Source organism: Staurois parvus, unplaced genomic scaffold (genome assembly GCF_062004578.1).
Source record: "Staurois parvus isolate SC_StPar_1 unplaced genomic scaffold, SC_StPar_1.0 ptg000463l, whole genome shotgun sequence".
Classification (NCBI taxonomy): domain Eukaryota; kingdom Metazoa; phylum Chordata; class Amphibia; order Anura; family Ranidae; genus Staurois; species Staurois parvus.
In genome coordinates this window covers 1,602,236-1,625,875 of record NW_028318259.1, presented here as the reverse complement: position 1 = coordinate 1,625,875, position 23,640 = coordinate 1,602,236, and the positions used below count along the sequence as shown (strand labels likewise).

General features: G+C 44.8%; 1 protein-coding gene across 1 annotated transcript in view; it reads left to right on the top strand.

Annotated features, from left to right (window-relative positions):
* Positions 1 to 23,640, top strand: part of SLC25A11 (solute carrier family 25 member 11) — a 45,950-nt gene that overhangs the window by 7,798 nt on the left and 14,512 nt on the right. Inside the window, exons 2-6 of the mRNA XM_089688970.1 lie at positions 5,014 to 5,166; positions 6,340 to 6,546; positions 18,635 to 18,725; positions 20,396 to 20,486; positions 22,942 to 23,041. Coding sequence (XP_089545096.1) covers positions 5,014 to 5,166; positions 6,340 to 6,546; positions 18,635 to 18,725; positions 20,396 to 20,486; positions 22,942 to 23,041 — 642 coding nt within the window. The remainder of the gene's footprint in view (positions 1 to 5,013; positions 5,167 to 6,339; positions 6,547 to 18,634; positions 18,726 to 20,395; positions 20,487 to 22,941; positions 23,042 to 23,640) is intronic.

The following is a 23,640-nucleotide window of genomic DNA, read 5'->3' as shown; positions in this document are numbered from 1 at the left end:
TGGACAATCAACATATGCCTTGATGCTGTCCAAGAACTCCCATCATGTTTTTGGACAAATGACATCTGCCTTACGTGGTGATTGGATTATGGTGTCTGTGGTACCTGTGTGGATATAAATATTGGGGTATGTTCCGATACTCAGAACTCAAGAAGTGGCTTGGAGAAGCTGCAAAATGTCTTCAACGTTGCCCAACAAGTCAAGTTGTATGTTATGACCTACGACTAGATATACCATGTTCTCGATAAATGAGAACCTTCACAAAAAAAAAGTGGGCTCCATCTGACCTCCCAGCCTGGCTTCTGTCCCATCTGCTCTGGCACTTACTGTCTTTTCTGCAGCTTTTGAGATTGCGATCAAGGACAAGTTGGAAAATCATCACAAACAGTGACAAGCGCCGGTTGGATGGGCCCATTGTTACCCCATTTGAAAGCCCAGTACATCCCCATTGTCCCAAGCAATGTTTGAATTGATGTGATGGGCCTCTGTACGGCCTTTTGTGTTCCTCTTCTCTAACAAAAGAGGCAGATGACCTTAGTATGAAGGTCGTAAAATTTGTCCTTACTGGAAGTCAGCCAGACTTCACAGGCCAATGTCCAGAGCGCTGAACAAAGAGCCTCTCAGAGGAATATTGTACAGTGCCGTAATGAAGACCTTGTCGTTTTGGCAGTAGAACAGAGAACTATTGATAATTTGAGAACCGGTTTGATGAACAATCCAGTAAAAGGCTGTTGGATTCTAATTGGCAAATGTAGCAAAGTCTCCTAAAATTCCTCTAGGTCCTGGACTCTAACCTTATAGCCGTTTGCCGAAAATTGTCCACGTGTCGCCTTTTCACCTCCAAGATAAAGAAAATCTTATGCAAACCTGAACAATGAACCCGTTTTGATCTGTACCATTGGATGCTTTTTGTTGTATTCGTCCAATATGTGCAAAAAAACAAAAAAACTACAAATTCTTCTTCCAAAAAGCTTGTCCTGATAGCTTCCTGGACTGTTATCCATATTCCCATTATTTCTATCTCTCTGGTCTACAGAAACGCATCTTTCATAAGGTAGGGAGGTGTTTTGTAGTCCTAACAAAGCAGATCTGAGCTGCAGTCCTTGCACCAACCAATATAGCAGGAGGGGGCCTGTTGTTACTACAACAGATGGTATCATGGAAAAACAAGGTAAAAGGAAAAGTAGTCATCAGCACTCTATTGAAAATCTCCCATAATTATTTGTGGAACATCTGTTGACAATTTCAGGCCTTGTAGGGTCCCATCCTTGACTGTCATCTTGAGGTAGGAATGCTATGAGGCCGTAAAACATCAGCTTATGTGAGGTTGTACTAATATGGGAGAATTTCATTGGAGTGTTGGTGATTTCTTGTCTTTAACCACTTCCAGTCCGGACACTTTCCCCCCTTCCAGTCCGGACACTTTCCCCCCTTCCAGTCCGGACACTTTCCCCCCTTCCAGTCCGGACACTTTCCCCCCCTTCCAGTCCGGACACTTTCCCCCCCTTCCAGTCCGGACACTTTCCCCCCCTTCCAGTCCGGACACTTTCCCCCCCTTCCAGTCCGGACACTTCCCCCCCTTCCAGTCCGGACACTTTCCCCCCCTTCCAGTCCGGACACTTTCCCCCCCTTCCAGTCCGGACACTTTCCCCCCCTTCCAGTCCGGACACTTTCCCCCCCTTCCAGTCCGGACACTTTCCCCCCCTTCCAGTCCGGACACTTTCCCCCCCTTCCTGTCCGGACACTTTCCCCCCCTTCCTGTCCGGACACTTTCCCCCCCTTCCTGTCCGGACACTTTCCCCCCCTTCCAGTCCAGGGCAATTTTCAGCTTTCAGCGCTATCACACTTTGAATGACAATTGCGCGGTCATGCAACACTGTACCCATATGAATTTTTTTGCATTTTTTTGAGATGGATAAAACTTTTATTTTGGTGGTATTTATTCACCGCTGGGATTTTTATTTTTTTGCTATATAAATGAAAAAGTCCAAAAATTTTGAAAAAAGTGTTTTTATTATAAAATTTTGCAAATAAATAATGTTTCTTCATAAATCTTGGCCAAAATTTATTCAGTTATCTTTTTAGTTAAAAAATAACCCAAATTAGTTTATAACCAAAAATCATAGTTTTTACAAAAAAATTTTTTACATTTTTTTTTATATTATTAATTTTTTTTTTGTTTTTTTTTACAAACTGGCACCCTAGCAGTACAGTGTCACCATAGTGACACTATACTACTTGGGGGTTATGAAGATTTTTTTTTTTTTACACTGATTGCTTTTACACCTATAAAGGCTATAAAATCAATCATTTCTCCTTCTGTCTGGCTGCATTCTTAGAGCCATTGAGAAATACTGTGAGCTGTGATTGGTCACAGCTTGTCACATGGTACCTGGCTGTTGTGAATAGCCTTGTACCATGTGATCTCTGCGATCATTCACAGATTTCACACGTAGTAAGCAATGATGTCAGAAGTGAAATCTTGGTTACTACTCTTCATGTGATCACTGATTGGCCAATCAGTGATCACATGATCGGGACCTCGCACAGAGGTCCCGTACAATGATCGGTGTTCCACTGTGTCCGGAGGACACAGCGGGCACCGGATCGCGGTGCTGCACGCTCCCAGCAGAGGGTGGGGAGGTCGTTTATAAACAGCCACCCGCCCCTGCATTGCTCCTGTCCGGCCGTTTATATACATGGGTCAGACGGGAAGTGGTTAACCGACACACTACCTGTTCAGAGAGACAACGCTGCATTTCCATAGATGTGGTGGGCGAATGGTGTCACACTAGGACAGGAAGTGTACTGCTGGCAGGATCACCAGGTTACTATAAAGGGGAAAACTAATGCAGCCACCACATCATGGTCAGCTGCAATATATTACATCTTGGGTTCATTTTTATTTTTAGATGCCTTAGGCAAAGATTACAACCCTCTAATAGTTAAGGAACTTCCCCTGTTGTCACCGGAACAGTTGTCCCCAACTGGAAGATTTATTCTCACCTCCTTTTCTCCTGTTTGGGTTTTTGTTTTAACTTGGTAGCCTCTATCTTTTCTCTACATCATCTAAGTGTAGGCAACAAAGTTTCGTCTGGAATTTTACAACTAGTTCAAAATACATGAGTGAAGTTCTGTGAATTTAATGGTATACAGTTAATGATTGATGGCAAACCTGCTGGGTTGGTGACCATTGCTGCTATTCAGGCTGTAGGTCAGAGGACACTGGTCATGCACCTGTTGTAGATCAGAGGATGTGGGTCACTCGGGTACGTTAGAGGACGGGCATCACACGCCCTCACTGTAGATCAGAGGATGTGGGTCACTCGGGTATATTAGAGGACGGGCATCACACGCCCTCACTGTAGATCAGAGGATGTGGGTCACTCGGGTATATTAGAGGACGGGCATCACACGCCCTCACTGTAGATCAGAGGATGTGGGTCACTCGGGTATATTAGAGGACGGGCATCACACGCCCTCACTGTAGATCAGAGGATGTGGGTCACTCGGGTATATTAGAGGACGGGCATCACACGCCCTCACTGTAGATCAGAGGATATGGGTCATTCATGTACGTTCGAGGACGGGCGTCACACACCCTCACTGTAGATCAGAGGATGTGGGTCACTAGAGTACATTAGAGGACGGGCGTCACGCCTTCACTGTAGATCAGAGGATATGGGTCACTAGGGTACATTAGAGGACGGGCGTCACACGCCTTCACTGTAGATCAGAGGATATGGGTCATTTGTGTACGTTCGAGGACGGGCGTCACACGCCCTCACTGTAGATCAGAGGATATGGGTCACTCGGGTACATTAGAGGATGGGCGTCACACGCCCTCATTGTAGATCAGAGGATATGGGTCACTCGGGTACATTAAAGGACGGGCGTCGCACACCCTCACTGTAGATCAGAGGATATGGGTCACTCGGGTACATTAGAGGATGGGCGTCGCACGCCCTCACTGTAGATCAGAGGATCTGGGTCACTCGGGTACATTAGAGGATGGGCGTCACACGCCCTCACTGTAGATCAGAGGATATGGGTCACTAGGGTACATTAGAGGACGGGCGTCGCACGCCCTCACTGTAGATCAGAGGATATGGGTCACTCGGGTACATTAGAGGATGGGCGTCGCACGCCCTCACTGTAGATCAGAGGATCTGGGTCACTCGGGTACATTAGAGGACGGGCGTCACACACCCTCACTGTAGATCAGAGGATGGGGGTCACTAGGGTACATTAGAGGATGGGCGTCACACGCCCTCACTGTAGATCAGAGGATATGGGTCACTAGGGTACATTAGAGGATGGGCGTCACACGCCCTCATTGTAGATCAGAGGATATGGGTCACTCGGGTACATTAAAGGACGGGCGTCGCACGCCCTCACTGTAGATCAGAGGATATGGGTCACTCGGGTACATTAGAGGACGGGAGTCACACACCCTCACTGTAGATCAGAGGATGGGGGTCACTAGGGTACATTAGAGGATGGGCGTCACACGCCCTCACTGTAGATCAGAGGATATGGGTCACTAGGGTACATTAGAGGATGGGCGTCACACGCCCTCACTGTAGATCAGAGGATATGGGTCACTAGGGTACATTAGAGGACGGGCGTCGCACGCCCTCACTGTAGATCAGAGGATGGGGGTCACTAGGGTACATTAGAGGATGGGCGTCACACGCCCTCATTGTAGATCCGAGGATATGGGTCACTAGGGTACATTAGAGGACGGGCGTCGCACGCCCTCACTGTAGATCAGAGGATATGGGTCATGCACCCAGAAGAACCGTCATAGAAAAAGACTGCTTTAAATCTCGGGGTGTTACTGGGCCCTCATTTACGGCTCGCCAGACTGCACATCAGTTTAGAGGACAATGTTATATTTCATTTTGTTCCATTCAAAGGTTCTTTTAAATTCTTTTTATTCAGAAAATTGGGAATTGTACTTTATAGCTTTTTCAGCGAACATTTATGAATATATGTTGTCTTTCCTTTAAGGATGGGGGCCACAGTCTTCGTACAGCCATTGGATCTGGTGAAAAATCGGATGCAGCTCAGTGGAGAAGGAGCCAAAACCAAGGAATACAAAACCAGTTTCCATGCTGTTGGCAGCATCCTGAAAAAGGAAGGAGTGAGAGGCATCTACACAGGGTGAGGATTGACTGTCTGTGTTCTTAATGAGTCACCCTGCAGGAGGAGGACAGACTCATAGCCCCCTTCTGTCTGTATCACCCTGCAGGAGGAGGACAGACTCATAGCCCCCTTCTGTCTGTATCACCCTGCAGGAGGAGGACCGACTCATAGCTCCCTTCTGTCTGTATCACCCTGCAGGAGGAGGACAGACTCATAGCCCCCTTCTGTCTGTATCACCCTGCAGGAGGAGGACAGACTCATAGCCCCCTTCGGTCTGTATCACCCTGCAGGAGGAGGACAGACTCATAGCCCCCTTCGGTCTGTATCACCCTGCAGGAGGAGGACAGACTCATAGCCCCCTTCTGTCTGTATCACCCTGCAGGAGGAGGACAGTCATAGCTCCCTTCTGTCTGTATCACCCTGCAGGAGGAGGACAGACTCATAGCCCCCTTCTGTCTGTATCACCCTGCAGGAGGAGGACAGACTCATAGCCCCCTTCTGTCTGTATCACCCTGCAGGAGGAGGACAGACTCATAGCCCCCTTCGGTCTGTATCACCCTGCAGGAGGAGGACAGTCCTAGCTCCCTTCTGTCTGTATCACCCTGCAGGAGGAGGACAGACTCATAGCCCCCTTCTGTCTGTATCATCCTGCAGGAGGAGGACAGACTCATAGCCCCCTTTTGTCTGTATCACCCTGCAGGAGGAGGACAGACTCATAGCCCCCTTCTATCTGTATCACCCTGCAGGAGGAGGACAGACTCATAGCCCCCTTCTGTCTGTATCATCCTGCAGGAGGAGGACAGACTCATAGCCCCCTTCTATCTGTATCATCCTGCAGGAGGAGGACAGACTCATAGCCCCCTTTTGTCTGTATCACCCTGCAGGAGGAGGACAGACTCATAGCCCCCTTCTGTCTGTATCACCCTGCAGGAGGAGGACAGTCCTAGCTCCCTTCTGTCTGTATCACCCTGCAGGAGGAGGACAGACTCATAGCCCCCTTCTGTCTGTATCACCCTGCAGGAGGAGGACAGACTCATAGCCCCCTTCTGTCTGTATCACCTTGCAGGAGGAGGACAGACTCGTAGCCCCCTTCTGTCTGTACCCTGCAGGAGGAGCACAGACTCATAGCCCCCTCTCCATCCAGGAATCTGTACCCTCCTCTACAATTACTGCATGTTCTGTATCTCACAGGTTATCGGCTGGTCTTCTGCGCCAGGCCACCTATACCACCACGCGTCTTGGTATTTACACCATCTTGTTTGAGAAGCTGACGAAGGAGGATGGCACACCACCTAACTTCTTCATGAAAGCTGCTATTGGGATGACGGCGGGGGCCACTGGAGCCTTTGTGGGGACACCAGCAGAAGTGGCTCTTATTAGAATGACTGCAGATGGAAGGTAAGATATAGACAGTGCAAGGACTTCAGCATTATCGCTCAATGACAAAAAATGTGAGGATTTTGCAGAATGCCAACAGACAAGGCACACTCAGTACTACACATCCTCTGTCACCTTTGGGGCTGGTGTCCTGATTCTGAATCTGGAGAAATCCAGGCCAAAAGTACTCCAGTCTCCTGGCTAATTAGAATTAAAATGTTTGAATGAAAAAAAAAGAAAAAACTTACCTGCTTTCTTCTGTTTTCTTGGCTTTTATTTTTTCTTGTTTGGGGTTTTTTTTTTTCTTCTTAGGGTCCTTTCACAGTAATCAGTTTTTGATGTACTTTTGTTGTTTTAAAAAGCAGAACAAAAATGCATGAAAAATGTATCCCTTTAAATCCTATGGAACTCTTCACACCACTGTGTTGCAGGTGCTGTACATTTTATAAAAAATTCTGCATGCTGCACTTTTGGCGCGTCTTAAAGTGCACCAAAAACTCTTACACCACTATTAGACGAGCCCCAGACGTCACCATATCTGCCAACAATTCCTGACTGGCTGATGGGATCAACATATCTTGTAGTGTGACCTGGAGGATACTTGATGATTTTGGTTGCTTACTTTTATTGACTTTATATTACTTCTGACGAAGCTCTATGAGTGAACATGTAGGGTTTGGTTTGTCTTACTATTTTCTTATCAGCACTTTTTTCATGGGAACACATGGTCACTTTTTCGCAAGATATGTTGATCCCATCTGCGAGTCAGGAATTTTTGGCAGATATGGTGATGTATGGGGATTTATATATTATTATTATTATTATACAGGATTTATATATTATTATTATTATACAGGATTTATATATTATTATTATTATTATACAGGATTTATATATTATTATTATACAGGATTTATATATTATTATTATTATTATACAGGATTTATATATTATTATTATTATACAGGATTTATATATTATTATTATTATACAGGATTTATATATTATTATTATACAGGATTTATATATTATTATTATTATACAGGATTTATATATTATTATTATTATACAGGATTTATATATTATTATTTTACAGGATTTATATATTATTATTATTATACAGGATTTATATATTATTATTATTATTATACAGGATTTATATATTATTATTATTATTATACAGGATTTATATATTATTATTATTATTATACAGGATTTATATATTCTTATTATACAGGATTTATATATTATTATTATACAGGATTTATATATTATCATTATTATTATTATACAGGATTTATATATTATTATTATTATACAGGATTTATATATTATTATTATTATTATACAGGATTTATATATTATTATTATACAGGATTTATATATTATTATTATTATACAGGATTTATATATTATTATTATACAGGATTTATATATTATTATTATTATTATTATACAGGATTTATATATTATTATTATTATTATTATACAGGATTTATATATTATTATTATTATTATACAGAAGTTATATATTATTATTATTATTATACAGGATTTATATATTATTATTATTATTATACAGGATTTATATATTATTATTATTATTATACAGGATTTATATATTATTATTATACAGGAGTTATATAGCACCAACAGTTTGCTCAGCGCTTTACAATATAACGGGAGACAATACAGCAACAATACAGTTCAATACAAGAGGGTTAGGAGGGTCCTGATCCTGGGAGCTTACAATCTAAGAGTGATTACAACCCACGTTTTTGCTGACTGTGCCTTGTTGGGGCGATTTCCGTTCACCTCCTGTCCTAGAGTCTCCACATGAAGCGAGACGTCTCCACAAAGTTGGGGAAATTCAGTTCTCGGTGGTGGAGGCACCTCGGTGTGAGTAGTTAATAGATCGGAGTCTGCAGGTAGTAATAATAATATCCTCATTTGGTGGATTTTCTGACATTGCTGACAGTTCACCGGAGAGCGAGGCACACAAGTTAATCTTTAAGGGACATAATAACCTTTCAAAACGGTAACCTCACTACTGAGTATAAGAGCGAGCCAAAACCTGCCTATTACAGAGCTAAAGAGTACAACTAAAGAGTTGATGCATAACTAAATGTTTAATTACTGACCGTTTACATCTCCGGAGAGTTCTGTCTCCTGTGCCCTCTGCAGTTGTGCTCAACAGTTTGCATCCCCTGGCAGAAATTGTGAAATGTTGGCATTGAGATTGAAAATCTGATCGATTATGACAAAAAACTGTCTTTTATTTAACCCCTCGCCTACCGGGCACTTATACCCCCTTCCTGCCCAGGCCGATTTCCAGCTTTCAGAGCTGTCGCACTTTGAGTGACAGTTGCGCGGTCATGCAACACTGTACCCATATGACATTTTTATCCTTTGTTTTTGTGACTGACAGAGCTTTATTTTGGTGGTATTTAATCACTTCTGGTTTTTTTATTTTTTCCTAAACCAAAAACCACTGAAAATTTTGAAAAAAAAAAGAAAAGTTTTTTCTTAGTTTTTGTTATAAAATTTTGTAAATAAGTGATTTTTCTCATTCACTGATGTGCGCTAATGAGGCTACAGTTATGGGCACTGATAGGCTGCACTGATGGACACTGATAGGTAGCGCTGATGGGCACTGATGAGGAGGCACTGTTAGGTGGCACTGATGGGCATTGACAGGCATCACTGATGGGCACTGAAAGGCAGCACTGATACATGGCTGAGGGACACAGCGCACCGCCGATCACCGCGAGGACGTCATATGACCTCCTCCCAGAACGAGAGAACCACCTTGTGTCCGTCATATTACTATATGGTGGGCGGGAGTTGGTTAAATTGCAATTAGTTTCAGTGTATAAATAGTCAATGAGTTTGTTTAGCTTTTATTATTATTATTATTATTATTATTATTATACAGGATTTATATATTATTATACAGGATTTATATATTATTATTATTATTATTATACAGGATTTATATATTATTATTATTATTATACAGGATTTATATTATTATTATTATTATTATTATACAGGATTTATATATTATTATTATTATTATTATACAGGATTTATATATTATTATTATTATTATACAGGATTTATATATTATTATTATACAGGATTTATATATTATTATTATACAGGATTTATATATTATTATTATTATACAGGATTTATATATTATTATTATTATACAGGATTTATATATTATTATTATTATACAGGATTTATATATTATTATTATTATCATACAGGATTTATATATTATTATTATACAGGATTTATATATTATTATTATTATACAGGATTTATATATTATTATTATTATACAGGATTTATATATTATTATTATTATACAGGATTTATATATTATTATTATTATACAGGATTTATATATTATTATTATACAGGATTTATATATTATTATTATACAGGATTTATATATTATTATTATACAGGATTTATATATTATTATTATACAGGATTTATATAGCTCCAACAGTTTGCTCAGTGCTGTACAATATAAGGGAGACAATACAGCAACAATACAGTTCAATACAAGAGGGTTAGGAGGGCCCAGATCCTTGGAGCTTACAATCTAAGAGATGTGCATGCACTGAGCAGGCTAGATACTGAGCCATGGGGAGCAGAAAAGAACTGTCAAAAGACCTGTGTAACAAGGTAATGGAACTTTATAAAAAGACACCCAATGCCTAGAATATGCCAATCAGTACTGTTCAATAACATATTAAGAATTGGAAAATTTGGGTCTCTTGATACCAAGCCAATGTCAGGTAGACCGAGGTTTGCAGCCACAACTGTCAGAAGAATTGTTCGGGATACAAAGAAAAACACTGGGAGGCCCCACATTTACGTGCGGCCGGCGCCAAGAGGTTAAAGTGGAGTTCTAGCCGTTTTTTGTGTTGATTAAAAGTCAGCAGCTACAAAAACTGTAGCTGCTGACTTTTAATAAACACACATTCACCTGTCCCGGGGTCCAGCGATGTTTTCACCCGCATCGTCCCTTCTCTCCATGCGCTGGCATCTCAGCTGTGGGCACAAGGCTGTGATAGCTTGCGACTTCACATGCGGGTGCTCACTGCGCATGTGCGAGTCATGCTGCGCATCCTGATTGGTCCGGGAAGTCTTCTGGGACATGTGCAGGCTCCCAGGAGACTGCGGGAGGAAGGAGGGGGCCGAACTTCCGGCTCACTTCACTGTGGCGAACTGAGCCGGAAGTGGGAGTGTGTACCTGTCAAAACCAGGTATCCGCTACCCCCCCTCCAAAAGGTGCCAGTGGGGGGGCGGGGCAAACGAGTGGAGCTTCTTTTTGGCTGGAACTCCGCTTTAATTTGGTGCAATCAGCCTGCTCATACATGGATCCAATCTCCAATTTCAGTCCATGTATGGCCGGCTTAAGAAGTCCCTTACTAACCTTTTAATCCTGCCTTTCAAATGGAGCAAAAAAAAAGGTACAGCTCAGTGCAGCCCCATCCACCCCCCATGTGGGGAGCTCTTTGGAATCTGGCTACTGTGGATTATGTAGACTAGGGTCCAGTGAGGGGCTTTGGTATTTATCTCAGTAGCAGTGTTTTGCTAGATCACATTAGTAGGTATATGATTGCTTTTCATCGATCCCTGGGGTTGCTCTTCAAAAGCAGAGCAGCACTAGCTATAGAAAATGGAATGCTTTGATGTGTGAGGATGAGCGTGGCTCAGCCCCAAATACAATGGTATAGTATACAAAAAATGCCCAAGGGACTTAGAGGCACACTGGGTTATAGTTAAAAGGTCACATTCTTTGTGATTAGAAAAAAAGACATACTAAAATGTTTAAAAAAAAAAAAGCAAAGAGCTCTTTTCTTGGTCTTGTCTGAGCTACATGTGCTCTACTATTGGAGGAGGCCACGCTGCTATTACCTTTTTACTGGCTGCTTCTGTCAGTGCCCCCTGCTGTATTCCCCCAGTGGGTCAATCCGCTTTCCATCACAGCTCCTGGCCAAGACGGTTGTTTGCCCGGTGGTGGACCCTCCAGTCGTATTCTGCCCTTATGGACAGCCTGCCAGCTCTTATTATTATTATTATTAATATTATACAGGATTTATATATTATTATTATACAGGATTTATATATTATTATTATACAGGATTTATATATTATTATTATACAGGATTTATATATTATTATTATTATTATACAGGATTTATATATTATTATACAGGATTTATATATTATTATACAGGATTTATATATAATTATTATTATTATTATTATTATTATTATTATACAGGAATTATATAGTATTATACAGGATTTATATATTATTATTATTATTATTATTATTATACAGGATTTATATATTATTATTTCTATTATTATTATTATACAGGATTTATATATTATTATTATTATACAGGATTTATATATTATTATTATTCAGGATTTATATATTATTATTATTATACAGGATTTATATATTATTATTATACAGGATTTATATAGTATTATACAGGATTTATATAGTATTATTATTATACAGGATTTATATTATTATACAGGATTTATATATTATTATTATACAGGATTTATATAGCGCCAACAGTTTGCTCAGTTCTTTTCAATATAATGGGAGACAATACAGCAACAATACAGTTCAATACAAGAGGGATAGGAAGGCCTGATCCTGGGAGTTTACAATCTAGGAGGGAGGGGCTAGTGGTACAAAAGGTAGTAACTGGGGGGGGTGGACTGGTAGGAAGAGTAGAAGATTCCATTATTAGCTGAGGGCACGATAGGCTTCCCTGAAGAGATAGGTTTTCAGAGATCACCTAATCGTGAGCAGAGTAGGCGATAGTCTGATAAATTGGGGTAGAGAATTCCAGAGGATAGGGGAAGCTCTGGAGAAGTCCTGGAGACGAGCGTGGGAGGAGGAGACAAGGGCGCTAGAGAGCATGAGGTCGTGCGAGGAGCGGAGAGTACGGTTTGCGTGATATTTGGAGACAAGATTGGTGATGTAATTTGACTTTTTATGTTATTGTTATTGTTTTGAATTTTCTCCGTTGGGCAATGGGAAGCCAGTGGAGGGATTGGCAGAGAGGGGTGGAGGACACTGAGTGGAGGTCAGTAGAGGGATTGGCAGAGGGGGTGGAGGACACTGAGTGGAGGCCAGTGGAGGGATTGGTAGAGAGGGGTGGAGGACACTGAGTAGAGGCATTGGCAGAGAGGGGTGGAGGACACTGAGTGGAGGTCAGTAGAGGGATTGGCAGAGAGGGATGGAGGACACTTAGTAGAGGTCAGTAGAGGGATTGGCAGAGAGGGATGGAGGACACTTAGTGGAGGTCAGTAGAGGGATTGGCAGAGAGTGGTGGAGGACACTGAGCGGAGATCAGTGGAGGGATTGGCAGAGAGGGGTGGCAGATACAGAATGGTTAGTAAGGTGGATGAGTCTGGCAGCAGCATTCATGATAGACTGAAGAGGGGATAACCTGCGATGAGGTCGGCCAATGAGGAGGGAGTTACAATAGTCAAGGCGAGATATAACAAGGGAGGGAATAAGTTGCTTAGTGGTTTCCGAGGTTAGGAATGGGCATATCTTAGAGATGTTGCGGAGGTTGGAGATGTTGCGGAGGTTGGAGATGTTGCGGAGGTTGGAGATGTTGCGGAGGTTGGAGATGTTGCGGAGGTTGGAGATGTTGCGGAGGTGAAGTCTACAAGATTTGGACAGTGATTGGATTTGGGGCTGAAAGGACAGATGGGAGTCTAGGATTACACCTAGTATCCTGGCATGAGGGGAGGGACTGATGATTGTGTTACTCATGTTTTCTAAATTTTGTGCTATGGATGAAACCGGTGATACCCTTCCAGATACCATATCCTCAAGCTTTGTGATCTCCTGAGGAAGTGAACGGTCCTTCACGAAACGCGTTGAGATGTACTGAAAGCTTGCGCTATGCAATTTATGGATTATGCAGATCTCGCATTATTATAGGTCTACATGTTATCTAAATTTGATGTTCATCAACTTTTTGAAACCTTTTAATATGTTTTTTTTTTTTAATAATAAGAATAAAGAATGTGACATTTTAACCGCTTCCCCGCCGCCTTAAAACAGAAGCGCATAATGCAGCAGTGCTATGCAAAATCACTGAACATGGGCGCAATGATTTCCAAGCTCCTGGGGGAAAAATAGTAAATGCACATTTTTTTGTTCTGGCAAAAATGTGCATTTATTATTTTTTCTTCCCAAAAGGTGAACTGTAAAGTGGAATACATGTATAAAGATGAAACTTTTTCAGCCTTTGATAAATCTTGGAAGAACCAGGTTTGTCTTGTGCTCTGTGTCCCCATTGTCAGCCCTTCCTTTGTCCTGGTAACCACTTTCATCAGGAAAGTCAAAACGTTAAAGGTGCTATCATAGGAAGAGGTGAGGCAATCTTCCAATGGGGACATCCGTTCTGCTGACCACTAAGATGGGAATATTCAGTAGAGAAGATGGGACTTTCAGGGTGCATGAACATGAATACCAAACATTAAAAAGTTATATAATTTTTATTTCGTATTTTGGTAAAAAACACAAGAAAGGAAAAAATACAGAAACATAAAAACGATTTCAGTTCTAAGAATACCAATTGAGATTCAAACTCGGTTAGGTAAATGTAGTTACTCCCTGCATGTTTCGTCCTCACGGGCTTCTTCAGGGGAGATTTTTTTCGGAAATTTCTACCGCCAATTATATAACTTTTTAATGTGTGGTATTCATGTTCATGCACTCTGAAAGTCCCATCTTCTCTATTGAATATTTGCAATTTTAGGGAATGTGGTGCAATAATCATATCTGGTCGCTCACTTGCCACTTCACTGTTTCAACTAAGATGGGAAATTCCTCACACTTTGAGAGATTTATTTACAATTGCTTTTCCAGGACAGGAAGTAAGAGCCGGGGCTTGGATATGCATGGAGTTTGTACCCGGGGCATTAGGCTGGCCATACATTTTACAATTTTCTTGAGAATTTTGCTTTAGATTTACCAAAAACCATATAATATGAGGTCAAACCTAAAAAACACTTTCAATTGTATCCAATTAGGCAGGCCCTACATAGTTGAAGGTAAATCTAAAGGAAATTGGGCAGAAAATTGTAAGAAAATTGTATAATGTATGGTCAGCCTGACAGCCTGAGACTTACGAGTTTCCCAGCAGCTGATTCATTGAAGTGATTGTAAACCTCAGACATGAAATGTGAACAAAAGCATGCCCATCTATAGTGTGTACTTGATTCAGTCCAGAGCACTAAGTGCCCGGTCACACCAGTGCGACTTTAGGTGCAATTTGGTAATTGAAATTGTACCTGAAATCGCTTCTAATGATTGTGACTGTCCGTGTCTTAACATTTGCGATTCGCTGTGGCGCGTTTTCTAAAGTAGTTCTTGCATTACTTTTGCCTGCAGTTTCGTTCTGATTTCACATACATAGAATATCATGGAAATCGCACTTCAATTTGCAAGAAATTGTTGAAAACCTTCACAAGTAGCAATAAAGTCTTCAGAAATCGCACCTGAAATTGCACACAAATCATGCGATTTTAAATGGCAGCGGTGTGACTCGGTGACTAACTGTCATTTTTATTTGCTGACTCCTTCCTCTGTTATCAGCATGAATCACTTCTGACAGGATTTACTGACACTAGGAGAAAAATGGTGACAGGGGAGGGATCTCCAGCAGATTGACAGTCTCAGCCCTGTTCCTGTGATCTGTATGGAGGAAGGGGGGGGGGGGTCCCTTCCTGCCTTCCTTCCTGCCTTCCCTCCTTCCTTCCTTCCTGCCTTCCCTCTTTCCTTCCTGCCTTCCCTCCTTCCTGCCCTCCTTCCTTCCTTCCTGCTTCCCTCCTTCCTTCCTGCCTTTCCTCCCTCCTTCCTTCTTGCCTTCCTCCCCTCCTTCCTTCCTGTCTTCCTTCCTGCCTTCCTTCCTGCATTCCTTCCCTCCTTCCTTCCTTCCTGCCTTCCCTCCTTCCTTCCTTCCTGCCTTCCCTCCTTCCTTCCTGCCTTCCCTCCTTCCTTCCTGCCTTCCCTCCTTCCTTCCTGCCTTCCCTCCTTCCTTCCTTCCTGCCTTCCCTCCTTCCTTCCTTCCTGCCTTCCCTCCTTCCTTCCTTCCTGCCTGCCTGCCTTCCTTCCCTCCTTCCTGCTTCCCTCCTTCCTTTCTTCCTGCCTTTCCTCCCTCCTTCCTTCTTGCCTTCCTCCTCTCCTTCCTTCCTGTCTTCCTTCCTTCCTGCCTTCCTTCCTGCATTCCTTCCCTCCTTCCTGCCTGCCTGCCTGCCTGCCTTCCTTCCTGCCTGCCTGCCTGCCTGCCTGCCTTCCTGCCTGCCTTCCTTCCTTCCTGCCTTCCTTCCTGCCTGCCTTCCTTCCTGCCTGCCTGCCTGCCTTCCTTCCTTCCTGCCTTCCTTCCTTCCTGCCTTCCTATTAGCTCTCCTTGCTGAGCTGCAGAGTGTAATTTCAGCTCTCTGACCCCTGCATTTTGAAAGCTCAAGACAAGCTTGGTAAATTCTGGGCTTTGAATGGATGTAGAGAAGAGAATAGTGCAGATAAACAGGTACAACTTATGTAGGAGGATTTGTTTCATCTCTGTGTATCGCCTGCGGCCAGTCACTTCACTGGGTATATGGAAGGGTTCACAACCACTGTAAGTTTATTGCAGACTGCCGCAATGTGTTTTTTTTTTTTTTTGTTTTAAACATTTTTTTTGTGTTTGTGCATCATTTGTACAGTTCCATGAAACTAAGCAGATCATATTTATTGTACATTGTAGAATCTTTTTATATGTTATTTTGTATAGTGCTAGCAATGTATGGCGCTCTTTGTGTACTGCCTGTTCACATTAGTCATGCCCCCAGGAGCTTACAATCCAAGGTCCCTATCTCACATACATGTGCATACTAGGACCAGTTTAGACAGGACACCACCTACCAGCATGTTTTTAGCGTGTGGGAGGTGGTTCTCACCCGTCCTTCATCTAAGATGGAAAAAAAAGAAAGTTTTTTTTTTTCCTCTGCGTACATTTTCAAACACACGAGTGAGGATGTGGTAAACCCCCTTCAGGATTTTATTGCTGTCTGTGTCTCTGCTGAGAAATGAACTCACTATTTATCTTGAGAACCCGTCATCTACACAGAGAGTGATGGGAAATCCAAAACTTCGTGTTCATCTTTTCCGAAAAAGAATGAAAAGTTGAACTAAAGTCGGCATTTACAGGTCTAATGAGATCCATGTATAATGAGGGCGGTTGTACAGAATCCATCTACTCATCGACTTCTGTGCAACCACCCTGTTGGGTTTTCCCTGTTCGATCAGCACCATAGGCTATAGCCAGCAACTCTGATCTGTGTATTCTGATGGCTGGGAAGTCTCCCTGCTGACAACATACAATAGCGGGTAGGATTCCCCCATCCACATTGAATGTGTGTGGGGGGATGTAGTTTTTTTTGCTTTCATTCAATCTGTTTATCTATGGCAGGGGTGCTCAACCTGTGGCTCGCGGTCCATGTGTGGCCCTCGAAGCCCTCTGACGCGGCCCCCTGAGCCCTCTGACGCGGCCCCCTGAGCCCTCTGACGCGGCCCCCTGAGCCCTCTGACGCGGCCCTCTGATGCGGCCCCCTGAGCCCTCTGACGCGGCCCCCTGAGCCCTCTGACGCGGCCCCCTGAGCCCTCTGACGCGGCCCTCTGACGCGGCCCCCTGAGCCCTCTGACGCGGCCCCCGGAGCCCTCTGACGCGGCCCCCGGAGCCCTCTGACGCGGCCCCCGGAGCCCTCTGACGCGGCCCCCCTGAGCCCTCTGACGCGGCCCCCCGGAGCCCTCTGACGTGGCCCCCGACCTCAAACCAGGGAAGCACACTTCTGTTATATACTGCGGGTTTGAAACACTTTCTGAAAATGCACCTCACCCGCAAGGTATAATAGAAGTCTGCAGCAGAGCACAGCTAACCCGCAGGAGCATTGTGGGTAAACCGCAGCACTTCAGTGTGAAAGCAGCCGTATAGGCTCAGGATAGTAAGGGCTTGTTTAAGTAGTTGAAATGTGTTTTTACCTCACCCCCAACCAGGGGCGGACTGACCATTTGAGCACTCGGGCGCTGCCTGAGGGCCCCGGGTCAGTAGAGGGCCCCATGAGATGCCCCTGGTACCTTTCACTGTTTTTTTCATAGGCTTTTTTGGGTGTGGGCGAGGACACGGGGGCCCCATGATTCCCTATTGCCCGGGGGCCCCATGAGTTGTCAGTCCACCCCTGCTCCCCCAACCACTGGTGTAGTGTCAGGGGTCTCAATGTTGACCCAGTCTCCATGCTCCAGGGGTCCCTGTGAGGTCCCCTTGTCACATTCTGTTTTACACTTGGACAGGAGATGCGGCGGAGGCAGAATATACAGGCACCGATCCTCTCCATTCTCCTCCTGCAATCTCTGAAAGCCGGCTTCTCCTCCTCTCTCGCCGGCATTCAACGGCTGCGGGAGGAAACGGTTCAGAATTTGTTATTTTGAATAGCATAATGAACAATTTCTTTTCATTTTGGTCCAGGACCAGTTACTAAATCATCTAAGTGACCCTCGCTCTTGAAAAGATTGAGCACCCTTGCGATATGGGCTGCCTACCTCTCAACATCACTCCACACCGGTTCCTACTGCACTTACCTCTGTGAGCGATACAGTTTTACCATCCCCGCAGTCTGGTGCAGCAGTCCTGGGGTTGGAAAAACCATCCTGTTCTTCCTCTTCTTTCCCTAGGGACGCCATAATGGATCAGAACAGTTGTGATTGGTCAGTGCACCAATCAGAACGGCTCCGATCTCTACCTGTTGTATCTCTGAGACAGGAAGTGACGGGAAGTCTCCCCAGCAGAACACAGCCGAAAAATAAAATCACTGGAGAAATACACGGCTATTAGAGCTAAGGTTTAATCTGCATAAATGTTACATTCCCTGGTTTGTCCTTCCCCATCAACATGCTAATAAATGAATGAATAAAATCTGCTTGTTTTTATTACATAGATGTCCTCTTTCCGGTTTTTTTTCTTCAAAAAATGTCTAATGGAAGCTTTCCCTTGTGCAGGTTACCTGCTGACCAGAGGAGAGGATACACCAATGTGTTCAATGCTCTAGTGAGGATGAGTAGAGAAGAGGGGATCACCACACTGTGGAGGGTGAGTGCTGGATGACCTTCATTTATTGGTGAATCTGGGTACCCCTGGAATTATTGTATAGCTTTGCTGTGTATACGGGTCGCGGTGTAGCTATGTGTGCACGCACACACACCGAAAAATTAGAATATGGTGCAAAAGTTCATTTATTTCAGTGCAGCAACTTAAAAGGTGAAACTAATATATGAGATAGACTCATTACATGCAAAGCAAGATAGTTCAAGCCGTGATTTGTCATCATTGTGAGGATTATGGCTTACAGCTCATGAAACCTCCAAATCCACAATCTCAGAAAATGAGAATATTCCATGCAATCAATAAAACACGGATTGTACATAGAACAATATCGGACCTCTGAAAAGTAGAAGCTGCATATGTACTCAGTACTTGGTTTGGGCCCCTTTTGCAGCAATTACTGCCTCAATGCGGCGTGGCATGGAAGCTATCAGCCTGTGGCACTGCTGAGGTGTTATGGAAGACCAGGATGCTTCAATAGCGGCCTTCAGCTCTTCTGCATTGTTCGCTCTCATGTCTCTCATCTTTCTCTTGGCAATGCCCCATAGATTCTCTATGGGGTTCAGGTCAGGCGAGTTTGCTGGCCAATCAAGCACAGTAATCCCATGGTCATTGAACCAGGTTTTGGTGCTTTTGGCAGTGTGGGCGGTGCCAAGTCCTGCTGGAAAAAGAAGTCAGTGGACCAACACCAGCAGATGACATGGCTCCCCAAATCAACACAGACTGTGGAAACTTCACACTGGACTTCAAGCATCTTGCAGTGTGTGCCTCTCCATTCTTCCTCCATACTCGGGGTCCTTGGGCCTCTCCATTCTTCCTCCATACTCGGGGTCCTTGGGCCTCTCCATTCTTCCTCCATACTCGGGGTCCTTGGGCCTCTCCATTCTTCCTCCATACTCGGGGTCCTTGGGCCTCTCCATTCTTCCTCCATACTCGGGGTCCTTGGGCCTCTCCATTCTTCCTCCATACTTGGGGTCCTTGGGCCTCTCCATTCTTCCTCCATACTCGGGGTCCTTGGTTTCCAAATGAAATGCAAAAGTTGCTCTCATCAGAAAAGAGGACTTTGGACCACTGAGCAACAGACCAGGTCTGTTTTTTCTTTAGCCCAGGTAAGGCGCTTCTGATGTTGTTTATTGTTCAGGAGCGGCTTGACAAGAGGAATACGATATTTGAATCCCATGTCCAGGATCCGTCTGTGTGTGGTGGCTCTTGATGCACTGACTCCAGTCTCAGTCCACTCCTTGTGAAAATCCCCAACACTTTTGAATGGCCTTTTCCTGACAATCCTCTCCAGGCTGCGGTCATCCCTGCTGCTTGTGCACCTTTTCACAATATTCTCATTTTCTGAGATTGTGGATTTGGGGTTTTCATGAGCTGTAAGCCATAATCATCACAATGATGACAAATCACGGCTTGAACTATCTTGCTTTGCATGTCATGAGTCTATCTCATATATTAGTTTCACCTCTTAAGTTGCTGCACTGAAATAAATGAACTTTTTCATGATATTCTAATTTTTTGAGTTTCACCCGTGTATATGTATGTGTGTGTGTGTATGTGTATATGTGTGTGTGTGTGTGTATATATATATATACACACACATACACACACGTGACAGTGAAGTGCCATCCAGATATTAATTCTATATTATTTTCCAGGGCTGTGTACCCACCATGGCTCGCGCTGTTGTTGTAAATGCTGCACAGTTGGCATCCTACTCCCAATCCAAGCAGTTCCTACTTGATTCAGGTAAGACTTCCTGAGGAATTCCACTATTAAACCGCTCCTATGACTCTCTAGCGCAGCCTTTTTCAACCTTCTTTAACACAGAGGACACCTTGAAATACATTTCCGGTCTCGGGGAACCCCTGCTATAAATGACTATATCTACAACACATGATACTTTAGTGTGATGGTCGGTGGGAAGAAATACCTTCTTATCAATAATTAAAAATATCAATGGTGTCAGTGGGAACTTATTTGAGAGGCAGACATTGCTCATTGCTCAAGGAACCCCTAGCCATCTCTAAAGGAACCCCTAGCCATCTCTAAAGGAACCCTGCTGTAGTGCATTGTGGGCACAACAAAGACCCCTGGGGGTTTTCTCAAACCTAAAGCAAGTACACAATATACCAGGAACATTAGGCGCACTCATAATGGCCATGGTGGGTGTCCGATCCTGGGTGCTCAAGTACAGTGATCTCACCAGTAGAATGCCAGAAAGATATAAGAAACCAGACACTGAAATACTGGTTATTATTTGCACTAATTATTCAAAACAGAAGGCCATCACTTCCTTCATATATTATTATTATTATACAGTATTTATAAAGCGCCAATAGTTCGCTCAGCACTGTACATTACAAAGAGGGACAGAACATGTGACAGAACAATACCAATACAATGCAAAACATGAGGGGGTTATCATCACTTCCTTCATATATCATCACTTCCTCCATATATCATCGCTTCCTCCGTATATCATCGCTTCCTCCGTATATCATCGCTTCCTCCGTATATCATCGCTTCCTCCGTATATCATCGCTTCCTCCGTATATCATCGCTTCCTCCGTATATCATCGCTTCCTCCGTATATCATCGCTTCCTCCGTATATCATCGCTTCCTCCGTATATCATCGCTTCCTTCGTATATCATCGCTTCCTCCGTATATCATCGCTTCCTCCGTATATCATCGCTTCCTCCGTATATCATCGCTTCCTCCATATATCATCCCTTCCTCCACAAATCTAAAAGAAGAGGGGAGGAGCATATTTTCCTCAGGTATAGCTAATAGGTGGATCAATGCAAATCATTCCTTTAAAGTGATTATAAACCCTCCACCTTGTAAAACAATCCATTCAGTTTATTTAAATATAAATAAACCAAACCCCACCCTTCCCCCCAATATCCCCCCCCCCCCCCCCCCCCCAACCCACCCCAACCCAAAACCAACCACCCAAAAAACAAACCCCCAAACCAAAAAAAAAAACCAAAACAAACCTTCCCCCCCTTCCTCCCCCTTCCCCCCCTCCCCCCCCCCCCTTCCCCCTTCCCCCCTCCCCCCCCTCCCCCCCCCCCTTCCCCCCCCCTTCCCCCCCCTTCCCCCCCTTCCCTCCCCTTCCCCCCCCCTTCCTTCCCCCTTCCCCCCCCTTCCTTCCCCCTTCCCCCCCCCCTTCCTTCCCCCTTTCCCCCCCCCTCCCTCTCCCCCTTTCCCCCCCCCCTTCCCCCCCCTTCCCCCCCCCTTTATTCCCCCTTTCCCCCCTTCCCCCCCCCTTCCCCCCCCCTTTCCCCCCCTTCCCCCCCCCTTTCCCCCCTTCCCCCCCCTTTCCCCCCTTCCCCCCCCTTTCCCCCTCCCCCCTTTCCCCCCTTCCCCCCTTTCCCCCTTCCCCCCTTCCCCCCTTTCCCCCTTTCCCCCTTTCCCCCCTTTCCCCCTTCTCCCCCCTTCTCCCCCCTTTTCCCCCCTTTTCCCCCCTTCCCCCCCTTTCCCCCTCCCCTTCCCCCCCTTTCCCCCTCCCCTTCCCCCCCTTTTCCCCCTTCCCCCCCTTTCCCCCCTTTTCCCCCCTTCCCCCCCTTTCCCCCCTCCCCTTCCCCCCTCCCCCTTTCCCGCCCTTTTCCCCCACTTTCCCCGCCCTTTTCCCCCACTTTCCCCCCACTTTCCCCGCCTTTTCCCCCACTTTCCCCGCCTTTTCCCCCACTTTCCCCGCCTTTTCCCCCACTTTCCCCGCCTTTCCCCCCACTTTCCCCGCCCTTTTTCCCCACTTTCCCCGCCCTTTTTCCCCTTTTTCCCGCTCTCCCTGCCCTTTTTCCCCCTCCCCCTTTCCCCATTTCCCCCCTTCCCTCCCCCTTTTCCCCCCTTCACTCCCCCCTTCTCCCCCCTTCACTCCCCCCTTCACTCCCCCCTTCACTCCCCCCTTCCCTCCCCCTTCTCCCCCCTTCACTCCCCCCTTCTCCCCCCCCTTCTCCCCCCTTCACTCCCCCCTTCCCTTACATAGCTTGTCAGCACTTATTAGTGTAAGATATTGAACCCGCGGCTTCAGTGGAAGAAGTGTTGGGATAGTGACGTAAACAAAAACGACAAAAAAAAACCCCACCAATCAGGAGCCATTGAGCTCTGTGAAATCTGTGTATTATGGAATCACGTGCACACAGTACATTTCATGATATTATAGCTCAGCAACAATAACCTGTGTTTCTTTCTTGTAGGATATTTCCGGGATGATATCTTGTGTCACTTCTGTGCTAGTATGATCAGCGGGTTGGTCACTACAGCTGCCTCTATGCCCGTCGACATCGCAAAAACCAGGTAGAGGACCAAGCCGCGTCCTGTCCCCATCTCTGTTTCAGTGCATGTTGATGGTTTAAAAAATTGTTTTTGTAAAGATGTATGTAATCCCGGTCGGCCATAATTTCACAGGTTCTGCCTCCTGGTTCTGTGTTATGACTGGTACTCCCTACTCTCACCGTAAGTCTCTCAGACTGAACACAATACAGTATATAGGGGTAACTAATACAGAGAAAGCGTAGCTGGTTGTAGTGCTTGACAGGTGCAGAGAATCCGCGTATGAAATACTATCGTGAAAAAGCAAAATGTGGAAGTCTGGTACTCTCACTTACAGTGTTACTAAACCCCGGACCCTGCGTTCACTATATCCGCTCTCCCCGGACCCTGCGTTCACTATATCTGCTCTCCCCGGACCCTGCGTTCACTATATCCGCTCTCCCCGGACCCTGCGTTCACTATATCCGCTCTCCCCGGACCCTGCATTCACTATATCTGGTCTCCCCAGACCCTGCATTCACTATATCTGGTCTCCCCGGACCCTGCATTCACTATATCCACTCTCCCCGGACCCTGCATTCACTATATCTGGTCTCCCCGGACCCTGCATTCACTATATCCAC